Source organism: Mesocricetus auratus, unplaced genomic scaffold (genome assembly GCF_017639785.1).
Source record: "Mesocricetus auratus isolate SY011 unplaced genomic scaffold, BCM_Maur_2.0 Super-Scaffold_100676, whole genome shotgun sequence".
Taxonomy (NCBI): domain Eukaryota; kingdom Metazoa; phylum Chordata; class Mammalia; order Rodentia; family Cricetidae; genus Mesocricetus; species Mesocricetus auratus.
Genome location: NW_024429266.1, coordinates 145395932 through 145414496, shown reverse-complemented (window position 1 = coordinate 145414496; position 18565 = coordinate 145395932). Strand labels below are relative to the sequence as shown.

At 47.4% G+C, this 18565-nt stretch overlaps 1 protein-coding gene across 1 annotated transcript; it reads right to left on the bottom strand.

Moving 5' to 3' along the window:
• Positions 1-2073: 2073 nt before the first annotated feature.
• LOC101829882 (N-acetyltransferase family 8 member 3-like) lies at positions 2074-2769 on the bottom strand. The gene has a single exon (XM_040737337.1). The coding sequence runs from the start codon at positions 2755-2757 to the stop codon at positions 2074-2076; it is 684 nt and encodes a 227-aa protein (XP_040593271.1). The 5' UTR covers positions 2758-2769.
• Positions 2770-18565: the final 15796 nt, after the last annotated feature.

The window sequence follows — 18565 nt, the reverse complement described above, 5'->3', positions numbered from 1 at the left end:
TGGTCTATGCCCTTGTTTCTTCCTGCTTGTTGGAAAACCATCCGTCTCCTATGCTACACATGCACAAATTCTTGTACAACCCATAAGTCTACATTTTGCCACTCTGTGGAACCCCCACAATTCATTGGTTGGCTTGAATTTATGCCCACCTCAATTCTGACAGAAGCAGCATCCTTCCCCCACTCTCATACCTGCAGATTTTTGGGTTACTCAAGCACTGTTTGTATTCCTCCATTGCAGAACATAGTGTCAAACTGGCCAAGAAGTCCCCTCCGAGCCTCTGAACCAGTGGAGTTGGGGGTTAGAATGGTGAATTACACTATTTTGTGGCTATGTGTTTTGAGATGATAACAGCAGCAGCTTGTGGGGACAACAGACCTTGGCCAGAGACCCACTTCCCCATCAGCCTGGGACCAGGCAGCTGTAAGACAATGTTTACTAAAAACATGTTTACTAAAAACAAAACAATGCCCGGGGCAATAAATTCCTGAAAAGGGCTCGCCCACTGAACGCCCTGACCTTGACCTTTTCCAAAGACTAACCTCCTCTTTCAGACCTACCCACCCCAGCCTCTGGTGTCAGGGTATATAATAACCAGCCAGAATAGGAATAAAGGAGAGCCTCCTTGAGGAGCCTACTGGAAGCCACCAACGGGTCTCTGTGTCATCAATCCTGACACCCTCTGCGCATTCTCTCCACAGAAATCCAGCAGGGGCTGGGCAGATAGCCAGAAAAATGAAATGAGTCTGACCCTCGAGTCCCTGGATTTCCACAACCCACATAACAAAGCCAGGTGCATGGGGTTCATATTGGTAATCGCAGCAATGGGGAACCAAGATGAGTGAATTCTGGCCTATTTGTATAAGCATACACACATGCAGGGGGCGGGAGGGGGGGGCAACACTCGTGTGTCCACATGCATGCGTCTCCTTCAACAGCATTACTCTCTAACTTTCTGTGTGTTACTTGTGAACTTGAGAGTTTTAGATACATCTATAGTCTTCTCTCCATTTTGAAATTATTGGGAGAAGACATTTACAAATTTTAAAGTTAACTATTTTATTTTTTAAAATTATTAAGATAAGGTTTCATTATGTAGCTCTGGCTGACCTAGAATTTGCTTTGTAGACAAGGCTGGCCTTGAATTCACAGAGAGCCTCCTGCCTCATATCTGCCTTCTGAGTGCTGGGATTAAAGACATGCACATGCCTGGTGTTAACCATTTTAAAATACACAAGTTGGTAGCATTTGATAGTGTTTGTAATGCCATCCAAACATTGTCACAATCCCAAAACATCAAGGCTTATAGAAGCACATGGTCAGGCCAGAGGCACTTAGGAAAACCAGGAGTCAGGGGCAATGTGGGCAGAGGCTAAAACCAGGCTGGGTCCAAAGGGCGACATCTGGGAATCCTACCAATCCTGTAGCTCTTTTTGGCTATAGGAAAACTCCATGTCCAGCCCAACCAAAGATAAGCATGCCACTGCACAAGATCAGGGCCAGCCAACTGCCAAAAGGTGGAAACAATACTCAGCACTCCATTCCCTCCCACTTTCCTACCCTGTGCCAGCATGTAACCTCCTTGCTGCTCCCAGGGCCATATCCTGTCCGTTGTTTCTGCGACTGCAGTCCTTCTATGACAGAGTGTTTCTGCATGTGACACATTCAGTTCTTGGAAAATGACTCTTCCTTATACTTTTGCTTTGGTTACTCTGTAAACTCCTAGAATGCTGCCTAAACTAGAATGAAGTAATACACTTCAGCCAATCCAAGATGTCCAGAGACCCCGAGAGCTGTCCTGCCAAGACCAGTAGATGATCCAAAGGTTCACAAGCTAAATAAAATGTTATTACTTAGTGTTGCTTCTTATACATTACTATAGTGTTAAATAAACAATACTCTGGAAAGCATGTATAGCAAGGAGTGGCCATTGCCTCAACCTCTCCCACAAACACATTGATTCAACTGTGCTTGAATGTAATGTGAGGGTGTTTTCTACCTCAAGTAGCTGGGTTTGCTTGTTACTACTACATTGGCATTCAGATCCTGATTGATGTACACATGGGAGAGAGATCACAGGCCCCCTTTCTGAGTAGAATTGAGGCAATACTTTAAGTGTATGATCGGAGATTTCCTTAGTCTGGAGATAATGGTGTAGAAGGACTCGCCAGTCTTCTGGAAGCCTATGCCCTGGTAGAGAGCCAGGGCCGCATACTGCAACATACTGGTAGAAAGGACAACTTCACTGAAGCCTCGGTCCTGTGCAAACTGGAGGACAGTTCTGACCATGGCTTTCCCTATCCCCTCTCTTCGGTGCTCCAAGGACACAGAGAGATGACATAGCCGTAGTTGCTTCTTCTGTAGGAAGGGATCCTCCACTGGCAGGGCAGCCACCATGCCCACGATCTGACCCCTAGACTCAGCTACCCAGAAGCAGGAGTCACAAGAACTCAGGTAGATTGTAGGGATGTCAGCTATGTCTGTGTGCAAACAGAATACTTTATAATTTTCCCAAGTGTGTTTTGCAAGGAGCCACAGGGAAACAAAAAGAGTAAGGCTGGACAGAAGGACCAGAAGCCAGGAGCCTGAGACCAAGAGTAGGGTAAGAGGCATCCCAAGTAAGAGCAGGAGAGTTCCGGGCAGCCTCAGCATGTAGCGGAAGGTGGTGGGAATGTGCTCGTCCATGCCTCTGGAGAACAAGTCCACCACACTCTTGTGGTCACTGCCCCGGTATATTCGGATATGATAAGGAGCCATGGGAGACTGCTGTGACTCAAGTCTCAAATGCCAAAGACACAGCTAGCTCTGCCTGTATGTTTCCCTGTACTCCTGCAGAAGAGAGAAGAAACAATGTAAGTTCCTAGCTTGCCAGTAAGTGTGGAGACCTGGCTCTCGTGTGTGTGTGTGTGTGTGTGTGTGTGTGTGTGTGTGTGTGTGTGTGTGTGTGTGTGTGTGTGGTCTCATCTAAGAGGAAACTATCACAGGGATAAATCATAAGGCCAGACACACTAGTTGGGATGTTAATTTCTTTCCCTATCTACATGTATGACACTGGGCATGTCACTTAATCTCTCTGGACCTGTTCCTTCATTTGCAGAACAGATAAAGAAACACTTGCCTTCTAGGGGCATTTGAGGACTTGATACAGAGGCTAGCGTGAAGTACTGGTGGTTCCCTTATACTGTATACTCCCGACCACATTACTGTATCTCTGAATTTCTTAGAGCATTGAGATGGTAGCCTGTGGCAGCCAGTCTTCATGCTGGACCCTTGATGACTCTCCCTAGAGTCTGTATGTTGTAAATCCAGGATTTCAAGAACAAGTTTCAAAAAGCCACTGCCTCTTAGCTCTGAACATTTAGACTTTTGAGAAAACCTGACCTGGAGGTCCCAAGAAGGTTCTGCTACTCAAGACAAATGCAGAGACCCTCTAAGCTTGCCCCAAAGCCATACTCACCTCGTCGCTCAGAGCTGAGAGTCTAGATCAGCCTTACTGTCCGTGCTTGTGATGGGTATTTAAGCGTATCTGTGACCTACCCTACAGGGGTAACAGACTGGGTAGACACCTCATTGGCTGGAAGCTGGGTGTTTGTTAATCATAAACCACAGGGTCAAGCAGCTGGGCTGTGAAGAGGGACATTCAGGTCCAGTCAGCTTCATGGTCCCCACAAAATGAACCTGGAAGGGAATCAGTATCTGAGATGGCTCAGGGGTCATTACTCTCATGGCAGAAAGCCAACTTCTCATCCCCTAGTCCCTTCCCGGGTACAGCAGCTGTCTCCTAGCACCCTTCTCTAAGACTGCCCTGGTTCCTGTTCCCCTGCTATGTGATCTTCCTCCTAAGCTCACTTGTCACAAACAAGAGTACACACACACTGACTCAAGAACAAGTCTCCATTACTCTTCCCGTCCTGGATACACCTGTCCTCTATCAAGTGACTACTGGTGGTCTTCACTGACTTCCCCACATCTCCCTCAGTCATTGTGTTGACAGACCTGCCATGGTGAATGAATCTGCTCAGGCCCCAGCCATTTAGAGAGACACACTTCTGTGTAAAAATGTTCCTGTTGAAGAGATGCACCACCTGTCCCCTGGCTCCCAGCTTCCTGCACAGGGTGAAGGCAGCATCTGTCTGTAGCATTTAGCTGTGGGAAAGTCTAAACTAGGAGGACCCTGCCTCTCTTCCATGGTGTTAGAAAGACAAGCAGAGGCTGCTTCTCCACATACAAGTCAAGTTCATGGGGATTCACAGGGCATTGCAATGGTGTGTGTGTGTTACAGCACACAGTGCCTGCTTTCCAATGACCAGAGGAAATAAAGAGGAGGATTACATAACACTCTTAATAACCTACCTTGGCAACAAAAAGGAAGTTGAGAGGGATCAAGGAACAGCATCCAGAACAACACCACTCCCACAGTGAACTGGACAGAGGTGGTACAAGATTAGGGTGAGCTTTGGGCAAGATGTGGCTCTAGTTGGGTCTCTGGTGAGTATTCCTAGCATTGGGGCTCACATCTCTCCTATGCAATCAACCATCTTTCTTTGCTGACCCATTCATCTGGTGAGGAATTAACTGAGGTGAGTCTGGTAGATTGTGACAACTTGCACAACATTCCTGGGATTTACTGACCCATCTGTGTCATGTGCACAGTTGAGTGCAGTAGAGGACTCTCACAGGGATGTGGGCTGGGGATGGGCTTAGTTCTTTCTGTCTGACCTTTGGTCTCAGTTCCTAGAGTGGAAGCTTCAGGTAAGCCCCATCCATGATTGGGACAGAATCCATCTGGAAGAGGCTGGCTGGACAGACTTCCCTGCTTCCTGGGAGCTGATAAATTCTTCCTGGCCTGAGTTTCTAATGATCTGGAGTTGAAGTCAGGTGTGCATTGGGGAGAACAGGACCCCCACATAGCCACCCTTGGGAGTCCGGAATACAAAAGCAGAGCAGAGCAGAGTGCAGCAGTCCTGTGTTTTCTCACTGCTGGGAGCATCCTCACCCCCACTCTGCTGAGCTGAAGTCCACTGTTCATAGTTTCAGGTTGTCAAAGACCCATTAACGCTAGCCAGACTCCACATCTCTAGTGAAGTTGCTGGTTTTTCTGTGCCAAGTTTCTGGGTTCATTTTCTTGGTTGAATCTTCAAGAGCTATGCTACTAAAAGCCTGAATCTATTCGGTTGCTTACTGGTTCAAAAATGGATTCTTTTTCCATCTTGAAATTTGGGCCCAATAAGAAGGCTGAGATTTGATTGAAAATCAAAGGTGACCTTCATTCTTGGCCAAGAGCAGAAGTGGGAGATAAATTCCCAAATCTACTTCTCCAACCACCAGGAAGCTGTTGAGAGGATAAAATAAAATGAAAGGGGAGGGATATAGTAGAAAGAGATGGAAATCCATTGTCTTCTCTGGGGACGGGGAGAGACTTTCTCAGAATTCATACTCCGTTCCTGTCCCCTTTGTACAGTTTTTTTTCTTTCCTCGTAGCAATGGCAAGTGTCTTGTGGTAGGTGGAGTGTCATCAAGATGCAGGTTATATACAATGCAGTTATAGAGGTCCTAGTCACTCTGGCACCCTTTTTAGACCCAACTGAAACCCGAGTTAATGACATCTGTATACTGTGACAGTACCTTAAGCTATCTCAGTACCTTATTTTCTCAGAGTTTTGATTTTTATGGAAATGAACATGTAGGTTTAGACAAGGTACTCCTGTACTGAAGCAGGTGACACCATTGGGAGGTGGCAGATTCTTTGGAAGTTGATGACTCTTAGGAGGCTCAGTCATTAAGGGATTAACCCAGTTAGGGTTTCTATTGCTGTGAAGAGACGACATGACCATGGCAACTCTTATAAAGGAAAATATTTAATTGGGTGACAGTTTCAGAGATTTAGTCTGTTATTATCATGGTGTGGCATGGAGGCATGCAAGGAGACATGCTTCTGGAGAAGGAGCTGAGAGTTCTACACATGGATCCACAGGCAACAGGAAGTAAACTGTGACATTGGGCATAGCTTGAGCATAATAGTCCTTAAATCCCACCCCCACAGTAACATATTTTTTTTCAACAAGGCCATGCCTACTTCAACAAATCCACACCTCCTAATAGTGCCAGTCCATATGAGCTTATGGGGATCAATTGTATTCATCCAACCATAGGGAAGACTAGAAGACTATACCAGATCCAGCATGGATTCCTGGTGAAAGAATGAAGGGCTGAAGTTCTGGAGAAACAGCTCAGCCGATAAGAGGACCCAGGTCCAATCCCTAGCCTCCATATGGTGGTTTAAAACCCAGGCTTTGAACATTGTCACCTTTCCCTAACCTTCTTCCCATCAGACCCCTGGGAAGTGTTTCTGGCCAATGGACAACAACACCTAGCCTTGTCTCCTCTCATTGTCTATTCAGACAGGAGGTGGGAGAAGCTGCTTAGGCAACCGTCTTCCTCCATCCATCCCAGGGTTGCTCTGTCCTCAGTGTGACTGCAAGTTGGGGCCTAGGATCCCTGGTATGGTCCCATTGTGGATGGAAACAAGACCTCCCCAGAGGCTCCTCATTTGAGATAAATGTTTGTTCTAGATAATTAATTGCCTCAGCCTTCATGTTAGTCTGCACCCAGTGGGTGTCCTGCCTCTGATGGTGCTACAGGACCTGGTAACATTCTCAGGGCCAAAGCAGTCTATGCCAGGTCTCTTCCTAGCAAGCCCTCTTCATCTCTTTGCCTTCTGTTTTTATTTGTACAGGTGCAGTCAAAGTAGCAACCCCCAGTGGGTCTGGATACTCTGCCCTAATCCCTAAAAACATGGCACCCACAGCTTTTCTCTTTTTGCTCTCCAAAGCATTTATTTTTTTGAGACAGGGTTTCTCTGTATTGCTTTGGAGCCTGCCCTGGCACTCACTCTGTAGACCAGGCTGGCCTCAAGCTAACAGAGATCCTCCTGCCTCTGCTTCCAAAGTGCTGGGATTAAAGGTGTGTGCCACCCAGATCTCCAAAGCATTTTTGAGTTCCATTTGACAAATACATTTTTGACATTTTTTGTTGTTGTTCTTGTTGCTGTTGTTTTGAGACAGGGTTTCTCTGTGACTTTGGAGGCTGTCCTAGAACTAGTGGAAAACCTTGACACCGTAGCGCCGGGCACCGAACCGAACCCTCTGCCCAAAAACGGGGTCAGACCACTGGATGCAAAAGCAAGAGGTGGTTTATTGAGTACACAGTCCCCTGGGGATGCTACTGCAACCCGGGTGCAGAGCATACCGGGCTTGCAGGGAGCACAATATTTATAGAGTCTTAATGGTTACATAAGTATCAGCATAGCCACAGGCATTTCATTGGCTACTTAAGCGTGGGCTGAGATCATCTTGGGGGCAGGGGTAGTTCCCACGGACTAGGTTTCCTGGTATTACCTCATGAAAGATCCTGGCTTCAGCAATTATTATCCGGGTCCCATGACTCTTCTGGTAATCACAGACATCCTGTTTGACATCCTGTTTGAGGGTGAGGCACCTGGTCTGGGTTTTTCCATTAGGCAACGGCTTGGCCTTGTTTTTCTTTTCCTAGAGGGCCCTGGGTAGGGATTTTTCATTCCCCCCCCCTTGTTCTTGTATATAGGTAGAATCTTATACCTATTGTCCAGCCCTCTCTATTTAAAGTTTACTTATGGTTCCGTCTGTTTGAGGGCATGGTATTGTTGAGTTAGGACTAAGGCTTGAATTATTGTTAATCTATCTTTTATAAATTGAACTAGTTTGTTGAGAATGTAGGGCTCAAAGGTTAACACAAGTATGAAAATAATTAGGGGGCCCCTAAGAGTAGAGACTAGTGTAGCGAACCAGGGGGATTTGTTAAACCAACCCTCATACCAGGATTCAAATTTCTTCTGACGAACAGTCAGCCTCTCCTTGAGTTTATCCAGAGTTTTGGTTACTACCCCAGTCTTGTCTGCATAAAAACAACATTCCTCTTTGAGGGCGGCACATAAGCCTCCCTCTCTAAGAAATAGGAAGTCTAGTCCTCTTCTATTCTGTAGGACCACTTCGGATAATGAAACCAAAGAGTCCTTAAGGGCTCTAACTGATTTTTCTAAGGCCTGTAGATCCTCATTCATGGCTGCCTGGAGCTGCGTATTCTGATTGCCCTGAAGTAAGGCAGTGGTCCCGGTCCCTATACCAGCCGCTATCCCCCCCAATTCCCAAAAGAAGGGCTAATGCTACTGAAATAGGTTCCCTTTTGAATCGATAATGATTCTCAAAGTATCCTAGCACAGTCTCTGAGGAGTGGTAGGCAATGTGGGGCCATAGCTGGACAAGTACACAATAATCAGCTGTTATGTTAAGAACCGAGACTGAGACACAAGGAGTCAGTCCTGTATTGCAGGCCCAATAAGTCCCATTAGGGCCAGTCAGGTAAGAGTTGCTGGGAGTTTCTGAGACTGTACGGTTACACAGTTTTTGAGACGATGTGGGAATATTTCCAAGACATAATCCTTGTCCAGTCACCTGGGGCAGAGTTAGTTTATGATTAGGTGTTTCGCTGCATCGGGAAGGGGGAGATGTATAGCTGATAAGGTCAGAGTCCAATGCCAAGCCCTCATAATAAGGCGGAGCCGCTGTCAAGCAGAGCCAACAATCCTCCGCCTTATCAGGATGGGTTTCATTTAGGGCTTGGTGGGCTGCTCTGATTAAGTTTAATAGGCTACCAGTAGAGCCAAGCTTTGGTCTAAGGGATAGAGTGGTACAACTATGCCTGGTAGCATGGGTAGGAGGGGTGGTGACAGATGGCAAGGGGTTAGGCTTGTGACTAGGGAGGCTCTGGAATAGCCTATCCTGTTGGTCACAGAGTTTGGCCCAATAGAGGCCACAGATGTGGGGGTTATGGTTCTGGAGATTAGAAATGTGGCTGCGGGGTCCATTCCAGTACGATATAGCCGTAGCCACCAGGCCTTGGGGGCATCCCATGCTGACTGTTTAGCGGCCTCCATAAAAGTAATTATTAGGGGGTTGCATCTTCCTTCAGGGGTGCTACCCTGGAGTTTGGAACTTGAATCATAGCATGGTCCACAATCCTGTCCCCCGCAAGTCCAGGGGCCATCTCCATTATACCCCGGGATAGTTCCTCGCTGGAGGGTGATTAAGTCCCAGGAGGAAGTGGGTTTCCAATAGGTGGTCCCGGTGGTCTCACATCCCCATTCAGCGCAATACCCATCTCCTGGTCCACCACATCTATGTTGGAGCTCTTTATCATGGTTATGCCCTGGGCAAACATATATGTAAAGTTTGCGTGTGGATATGCACCAGCCCACGTGCCAACAGCCATAGCTGGGGAAGAGCTCTTGTTCTGAGGGATCCCATCGCTCACCCACTAGGTCGCAAAGATCTACATACAAAGGGGGAGAGGTTGCATTTATGACACCCCGCGTGGTAGTGGAGTTAGCGATTGCCCCGGTGTCCTGATTGATAATCTTCCAAGTTATTTTATATACGGCATGGGGGCTCCCTAGTGCATCATCAACAGCAGTAATAGGATCAAGCATATTATTGGTGTATTAATCTTATCTTTAAAGGGTTTTGAGAGCGTTGGAGCCTCCATGACTCTGGATTTCGTTGGGCTGGCGTATCGGTGCAGTGTTCTGATCGGGCGGACTTAACGTGTGAGGCGTGGACCCAGGCCACAATGCCGTCTACTTTCACCGCCGTTGGGGTAGTCAGAAGTACAGTATAGGGTCCCTTCCAGCAAGGTTCTAGGTTCTTGATCTGGTGTCTCCGGACCCAGACGGTGTCACCGATCTTAAAGGGATGAGGTATGGAGAGTGATTCTATCCCTTCCAGACCTCCTGTTGCACCAACTGCAGGGTCTGCAGATGGGCCTGCAGGGAAGGGGAAGTGGCAAAATCAGAAATATCAGTATCAAAGAAGGTGATGGCAGGAGCTGGAGCCCCATAAAAATTTTCAAATGGGGTCAGACCATGTGGGTCAGGCCAGGTGTGTTTCTGGCCCGGTATAAGGCTAGAGGCAGGAGTTGTACCCAGTCTTTAGAGCCAGTTTCAAGTGATAATTTGGTTAAGACCCCCTTAATTGTTCTATTCATCCTTTCTACCTGACCTGAACTTTGGGGTCTGTAAGCACAATGTAATTTCCAATCAATCCCCAAAAGCTTGGCCACCAACTGACTCACCTGGGAGACAAAGGCAGGCCTGTTATCCGACCCTAATACCTGTGGCATCCCGTATCTGGGGAAGATTTCTTCCAGAAGCTTCTTGGTGACCATTTTCGCGGTTTCGTGTTTGGTGGGGAAGGCCTCCACCCATCCGAGAAAGTATCTACAAAGACTAGTAGATATCTGTAACCATACATCCCAGGCTTGATTTCCGTAAAATCGACCTCCCAATGATTCCCAGGGCGATGACCTCTGAGGCGCTTTCCTTGACCAATTTTGGTATTCCCTGAATTGACCTGAGCACAGACCCTGCAATTTTCAGTTACTTGTTGCAGCAGCATGTCTTTCTGTGGCAGGTACATGTTCATGGTTCCCCGTTCTAATAGGGTTTTCATCTTTTGCTTGCTCAAGTGGGTTAACTTATGGAGGCTTTCAATTAACTCCTTAGCTGCCTTTATGGGTATTACAGTCTCTCCTTGGTGGGTCCAGCAATTGCGGACTGAGTCATAGTCAGCTCCTAATCTCTGGACGAGGTCTAGGTCCTCGTCCATATAATCCCAGTCAGGGACTGATTTGCCAGTTGGCACGGCGACAATTAACAGTTGAGGCCCCAGCGCCGCCTGCTTGGCTGCCTTGTCAACTCGGTGATTTCCCATGGCCTCGGGGCTGTCCCCTTTTTGATGCCCGAGACAGTGTATTATGCTTAATTTCTTTTGGAGAAATAATGCTTTTAAAAGGGCTAGAATTTCATTTTTATTCTTGATCTCTTTGCCTTCTGAAGTTAAAAGTCCTCTCCTCTTGTATATCTCCCCATGTATATAGCTGTAGCAAAGGCATACCGGCTATCGGTGTAAGCATTGAGCTTCTTACCTGCTGCCATCTGGAGTGCTTGAGTTAAGGCGATCAATTCTGCACTGAGCGGAGGTGCCAGCTGGAAGTGCGCTGGCCCAGATTACCTGGGCGGCGTCCGCTACTGCTGCTCCTGCCCACCGCTCTCCATTCAGTAGATAGCTGCTGCCATCCGTATACCAGGTGAAGTCCGCATCTTTAAGCGGCTGATCGGTCAGATCAGGCCAAGTTCCGTGCGTTTCCGCAAGGATCGGTTGGCAGTCGTGGAATGTGGTCCCTACTGGCAAGGGCAGCAGGGTTGCCGGGTTGAGGGTGACGACTGGCCCAAACTGGATCCTGTCAGGATCCAGGAGCAGCAACTGGTAGTGGGTCAGTCGAGCTTTGGACAGCCATCGGTGGGGAGGCTGGCAGACCAGAGACTCAATGGTGTGCAGTGCCAGGATATTTAATGGTTGTCCCAAGGTTAATTTAGAGGCATTTTTGGTGAGAATAGCAATAGTGGCTACCATCCTCAGGCATGGAGGCCACCCTGATGCAACTGGGTCCAGCTTTTTTGATAAGTATGCAATAGGGCGCCTCCAGGGTCTGAGTCTTTGCGTCAAAACTCCTTTAGCAAAGCCCTGCCTCTCATTGGCATAGAGTTCGAAAGGCTTAGTTATGTCGGGCAGGCCCAGGGACGGGGAGGAAAGCAAAGCTTGTTTAATGTCATCAAAGGCCTGTTGGTGTTCCTCAGCCCAAACGAAAGGGGTATCTGATTTGGTTAGCTTGTAAAGGGGTGCTGCTATTTCAGCGAACCCTGGAATCCATAGCCGGCAAAACCCGGCTGTCCCCAGAAATTCCCGCAACTGGCAGGAGCTTTGGGGTGCTGGGATGCGGGATATGGTCTCCTTGCGTGTGGCGGTTAGCCATCGCTGACCGTTTTGAAGTTCATACCCCAAATAAGTAACTTTTCCCCAACAGATCTGATCTTTCTTTGAGGAAGCTCGGTATCCCAACTGCCCCAGGGTCAATAGGAGAGCCTTGGTACCTGCATGACAGTTCTCCTCGTTGGCTTCCAGGAACACCCTTTGTTTTTCTCCCGAAGTTAAGAGTGCCTGTAAAAGCTGCTGACAATCGTCCCATGTGGGTTGGTGGGTTATAAGGATCGATTCAATCAGGTTCGTGAGAACCACTGGATCCTTGGAAAAAGGGGGATTGTGAGATTTCCAATTATATAAGTCAGAAGCGGAAAAAGGCCAATACTGGTATTGGTTCCCCCGGCCCCCCGTTTGGCGCAAGGGGAAAGCTCTAGAGGTTCCCCCTGACTGGTTGAGTTCCCTTTTCCCTCTCAGCCTCCCGGCTACTGGAGAGTCTGACTCCTCCTCACCCAGTGTGGGGGTGGTGTTATTAGGGCTTTCTCCTTCCCCCTTCCCCCGAACAGCTTGGGTGGGAAGTGGTTGAGCTGGCTGATACGGTGGTGGTTCCTCGGTGAGCAAGTCTATGAGGACTGCATCATCTGGGGGTAGCACAGGTTTAGACTTAAGGGGTTTAGAAGGGGACTTCTTCTCTAGGACTGGATAGAGATGATGATCTGGAGCCAGGACAGGGACCAAGGGTGAAGAAGGGGGGGAGGAGCTGACAGTTTCTCCGAGACCACCTTCAGAGGAGGTCGGAGAGTCACAAATGGGGCTGCCCATGTCGGGGGGCCTGTAGCCAAATTTCCCAAATAACAATGTATGCTATCTGGTTCAGGTGTCCATGAGGTGCCTTATCGAAGACCCGATCCTAAGCCTGTAAGATAATTTCTAGGTTAAAGGTTCCATCCCGTGGCCAGCCCACATCGAAGGTTGGCCATTCAGATGTGGAGTAAAATTGCCATTTTTTCTTTTTGACGTTCATTGACTGGTTAGAGGCACAGATCTGCACTTCATTCCAGTGATCTAAGGTAAGGCTCAGAGGGGTGATTATGGTTTGTCCCATACTTGAATCAGAAAACTCAGAACACAAAGACAAGCTGACAGACAAGACAAATAACACAATTAAGCCACTCACGACCAGACATGCTGGGTGCTTTCGGTGGAGAACCAAAAGTAAATATTCAGACGGGCCAACGTATCCATCGGATACGTAATGAGCTCCAAACAGTTGAGCTCCTGGATCCCTGGCACATCTGCCAGGGTGGCAGGGGAGAAGTCTGAGCTCGTCATCTCCTTCTCTTTTTTTTTTTTTTTTTTTGTTTTTGGTTTTTCGAGACAGGGTTTCTCTGTATTGTTTTGGAGGCTGTCCTGGAACTCACTCTGTAGACCAGGCTGGCCTCGAACTCACAGAGATCTGCCTGCCTCTGCCTCCCGAGGGCTGGGATTAAAGGCGTGTGCCACCATCGCCCGGCCGTCAGCTCCTTCTCAAGCCACCCTAATTACAGAATGACTATGTAGTCAACCTTTCGAATGCTGCACAGAGACCGATCAACATACATATACATAACAAAGAACAAAGTGGACAGGGTGCTGGCTAGCTTACCTCCTGGTGGCACTGGCAGCTCTGGGGCAAAAATCTCGGTGGGACCTCCAAATGGAAAACCTCGACACCGTAGCACCGGGCACCAAACCAATCCCTCTGCCCAAGAACGGGGCCAGACCACTGGATGCAAAAGCAAGAGGTGGTTTATTGAGTACACAGGCACCTGCAGATGCTACTGCAACTTTTTGCTTTTTGGGAAACCCACCACCCAGCTCCCAAAAAAATCACAAATGGAGGCTTATTCTTAGTTATGAATGCCTGGCCTTAGCTTGGCTTGTTTCTTTCCAGTTTTTCTTAGATTATCCTGACTGCCTTTTCCTTTTTTAACTTCTGTATATCTTACTTTCACTCTGACTTCATTTCTGGCTGGATGGCTGGCCCCTGCTGTTCTCCTCTCTTTGTTCTCTCTTAGCTTATCCCTTTCCTCATTTACTCTTCTTTTGATACTCACTGCTGCCAGCCCCACCTATTTTTCTCTCTCCTGCCTCGGTATTGGCTGTTCAGTTCTTTATTAGACCATCAGGTGTTTTAGACAAGCACAGTAACAGCTTCACGGTGTTAAACAAAAGCAACATAAATAAAAGTAACAAATCTTAAAATAATGTGGGAACAACAGACCTTGGCTGGAGACCCACTTCCCCATCAGCCTGGGAGCAGGCAGCTGTAAGACAATGTTTACTAAAAACATGTTTACTAAAACATGTTTACTAAAAACATGTTTACTGAAAACAATCTGGTGTCCATAAGATATGTTTACCAGAGCAATAAGTTCCTGAAAAGGGCACGCCCATGGGAATGCCCTGACCTCGACCTTTTCCAAAGACTAACCGTCTCTTCCTGACCTGCCCACCGCCGCCTCTGGGGTCACAGAGAATCAGCCAGGGGTAAGGAAGGGAGCAGAAGCTTTTCTTGAGGGAAGCCTTTCTTGGGAAGTTTTCTTGAGCCTTCTTGGGGCCTGCTTAAAGTTTTCTTGCACTGCCGAGTGGTCTCTGTGTCATCAGTCCTGACACCCTCCGCACATTCTCAGATACAGGCTGCACAGTGGGTTTGGCAATTGGAGGTCCCACTGGGATCTTGAAAGTGAGGTAAATGGAGGGGGTTGTCCCTTTTGCCAGCGAGGGATGGATTGGGGAGAGTAAGAAAAGCAACGATGGGGAATAGTTCTGGGAAGCTTGAATTACAGTATCAAGTAAAAAAGTTACTTGAAGAACAGGGGACTACAGTCAAGACTAAAACCCTAGAAGGCTTTCTAAAATGGATTGAATAAGCCAGTCCATGGTTCGTTACTGGGGGAAGCTTAAGTATCCCAGATTGGGAGGAGGTTCGCTGTGATCTTCATCGACATTTACAAAAAGAGGGATCTGAGTCCTTGCCCCCATCCACATTCTCCTTATGGAGATTAGTGAGGGGTGCACTTTTGACAGATAAGGTTCGCCACTGCCAGGTAGTTCAGGCCACAAAAGAGGCTTTTTCAGAGTTACAAGAGACTGAAATCCTTTGGGTCTTCCCTCAAGGTCCAAAAAGGATTGGGTCATATCATAGGAGGAGTCCTTTTTTTCAGAGTATGGAGGAGGGTTTCTCTCCCTGTCCTGTCTTTTCTTTATTTGAGTCTTTTTTAGTGCTTTTTTAAGGGCCCTGATCTCAGCAAGTAACTGTTCCTAGTCAGGGTCTGAGATACTTTCATTTTCTAGGTCTGACAGAGAAGGATATAACTGATTCTGACCGGAGTCCTTCTTTTTGGGTCATGCCCCGAGATCTCTACTTGTTTTTTTGTTGTTGCTAAGAGACTCCTCCTCATCCTCACTAACAATGGAGCCTCTAGTTTCGGGCAGGGTCTCTTCAGATGATTCATCCTCATTCTCTGCCCCTGAACTGAGGGAGGCTGGAGTCTCAGTCTCTTGTAACTCTGAAAAAGCCTCTTTTGTGGCCTGAACAAATCTGGGATACTTAAGCTTTCCCCAGTAACAAACCATGGACTCAATCGGTCAGGTAGCAGAAAGAATATTTGGGGGCATTGGGCCTGCGATGCCAGTCATCAAGCAGATGGCTTTTGAAAATGCAAATAAGTACTGTAAGGAAGCCCTTCACCCCTATTGCAACAAAAGTTTAAATGACTACATCTGGATCTGTAGGGACATTGATGGGAACTTCATCCAGTGTTAGCTGCTGCTATTCGACCCCAAGTGGGGAAAGAAAGACCTAATCAGGGAGGGAAAAAACATGTTTCAGCTGTGGTAGGGAGGGACAGTTCCATAGAGAGTGCCCTCAAAATAGTACTACCAGTCTCAAGAGACCTGGTTTATGCCCTCATTGCCGAAGGGGATATCATTGGGCCAATGACTGCCACTCTAAAACTGACCGGGAGGGCAATTTCCTTCCTGCTAATATAATCAGGGAAACTGGAAGAGGGACCCGCCCCAGGGCCCCAAAACCGATGTGTACGGAGCAATGATCCCTGCTCCAGGCAGTGGCAGGAATCATTTTCTCCCCCAGAGCAACCCCTTCATACCTCAGACCTCCTTAGAGCCACCTCAGGGAGTGAAGGATTGGACCTCAGTCCCTCCGCCAGGGCAATCCTAACACCCAAAATGGGGATCCAGGCCCTCCCTACTGGGGTGCATGGACCATTGCCCCCAGGCATGTTCGGACTACTCTTGGGACAGTCCAGTACTATCCTTCGAGGCACCCTGGTGTTATAGACCAGGATAGTGAGGGAGAGATTAAACTAATGACATCAGTGGCCAGTGGGGTTGTTGCCATCCCAGCAGGAGAATGGATTGCTCAGTTGCTCCTCCTCCCTACAGCTCCTTGTTAGGCTCGAAAAATTAAAGGGAATAGGGGCAACCAAGGTTTTGGAAGTACCGGCCCAGCAGTATTTTGGGTAGCCACCATTGCGAACCACCCCCAGCTTACATTAAGGATAGAAAGCAAGTCCTTCTAGGGCGTTTTAGATTTGAGGGAGGATGTTTATGTCCTCTCAGACAAATTCTGGCTCCCTGCCTGGCCTAAACAAGAAGGGACAGCGACCCTCCAGGGAATAGGACAGGCTGTGCCGCAAAAAAGCCTCAGAATTATAAAGTGGCAAGACTCTGAGGGCCACACAGGGCTTTTTCAACCATATGTTATATCTAGCTTCCCTATTAACCTCTGGGGATGGGACCTCCTGCAAGAAATGGGAGTGGTCCTCACTACCCAGGCACTCAAGTCCAAAAACAGGGCCCCCCAGATGATGCAAGGGATGGGCTGGTGTCCAGGGAGGGGACTAGGTAAACTAGAACAAGAAGGTTTGCCCGGTGGCATCCCTCCCTTTGGATACCAGGACTCCAGGGGATAGGAAGGGTTTTGGTCATTTTTGATGAGTGTCACTGTGTCATTAATCCTGATACCCTCTGCACATTCTCGGAAACAGGCTATGCAGCAGGCGCGGCAAAATAATATTCCACCACATCCCATAGTCTATAAGAGTCTATTCTGAGATTAATGCAATCTACTAACTATAATCCCCTATAAAATCAAAATTAAAAGAAAGATCACATACTTCCAACTTATATATTACCATTCCAAAATATAGGAAATGGAAGATAGTGAGAAAACACTGGACCAAATCAGCACAGAAAACCATCTGGGAAAACCTCCATGTCTGATGTCAAAGCATGCTTCACATCTCCAAGTCCTTTTATATGTGTTGACTGCAACACACTTCTTTCTCTTGGGCTGGTTCTACTCCCTGCGGGCAGCTCTTCGTGGCATGCCTCCCATGGCTCTGGCATCTCCAACTTCTTGGGGTCTCCAATGAGATCCAGGCTTTAGTTTCACAGCTTCTCTCTAGGCCACCCCTGCCACACACCTGGCCTCAGCAACTTTCTTTAGTTGCAGAAGGAGATTTCATAGTCAATTTCTTCTATCCTTGATTCTAAAGCCAGAACCACATGGCCAAAGATGCCAAATTCTGCTGCTTCCTGAGGCTAGAACATGACCCCACTGTTCAATTACATCTTCACCAGCTTTCTGTTCTCCATGGTTTCCTTCACTGCCTAAGCTTGGCTGTCCTGAAATTTGCTCTGAGGACCAGGTGGCCTTGAACTCAGAGATCTGATTGCTTCTGTCTCTTGAGTATTTGGATTAAAGGTGTGAGCTACAACACCAGGTTCTAAGCCTTTCTTTAATTCCTTTTCACAAGGTGGAAACTTAGCTGGGTGGGGTCTTACCCTGAGGTCACCATTCCTTTTATGTCACTTAGTAATTAGTTTATCTCCTTGAACACAAGGTTTACTCCATTCCATTTCCTGGTGCCCCCTTTCTCCTCAATCTGTACATTTTGTGTTTTCCTTGCTCAGTTCCCTCCATATATGTATATGTATTTGTGTGTGTGTGTGTGTGTGTGTGTGTGTGTATATATATATATATATATATATATATATATATATATGAGTGACCACTAATAACCACACGACAGAGTCTATATTTAGGCTGTATTGAGATAGATTTCCTCTCCCAACAGAATCAATCTAAATCTCTTCAATTTAGCCTCAGGCAGACTCTTCATACAAGGGCAAAATGCAGCCACATTCTTTACCAAAACACGACAAGAACAATCTCTAGGCAACACACTAAAATTCTTCCTCTCTGAAACCTCTTGATCCAGACCCCTGCAGTTCAAATCATTCTCAGCACCACTATCTTTCACATTTACATGAGGATAGTCCACTAAGCCATGCTTGAAGCATTCCAATGCTTTCCTAATCCAAAATCCCCAATCCATATTCCTTCAAACAAAAGCATGGTCAGGCTTTACCCCAGTCCCTGGTGCCAACTTCTGTCTTAGGGTTTTATTGCTTGACCACAGCAACTCTTATAAAGGAAAAGACTTAACTGGGTCTGGCTTACAGCTAAGAGGATTAGTTCATTATCATCATGGAAGGAAACATGGTAGTATGCATGCAGGCAGATATGGTGCTGGAGAAGGAGCTGAGAATTTTACAAGTTGATCTGCAGGTAGCAAAAGGAGACTGTACCATACCAGGCATATCTTGAGCATATGAGACCTCAAGGCCCAGCAGACAGAGACATA

Bases quoted from the DNA above. Each gene is read 5' to 3' on its own strand.
- LOC101829882 (XM_040737337.1), bottom strand. From the start codon at position 2,757: ATGGCTCCTTATCATATCCGAATATACCGGGGCAGTGACCACAAGAGT.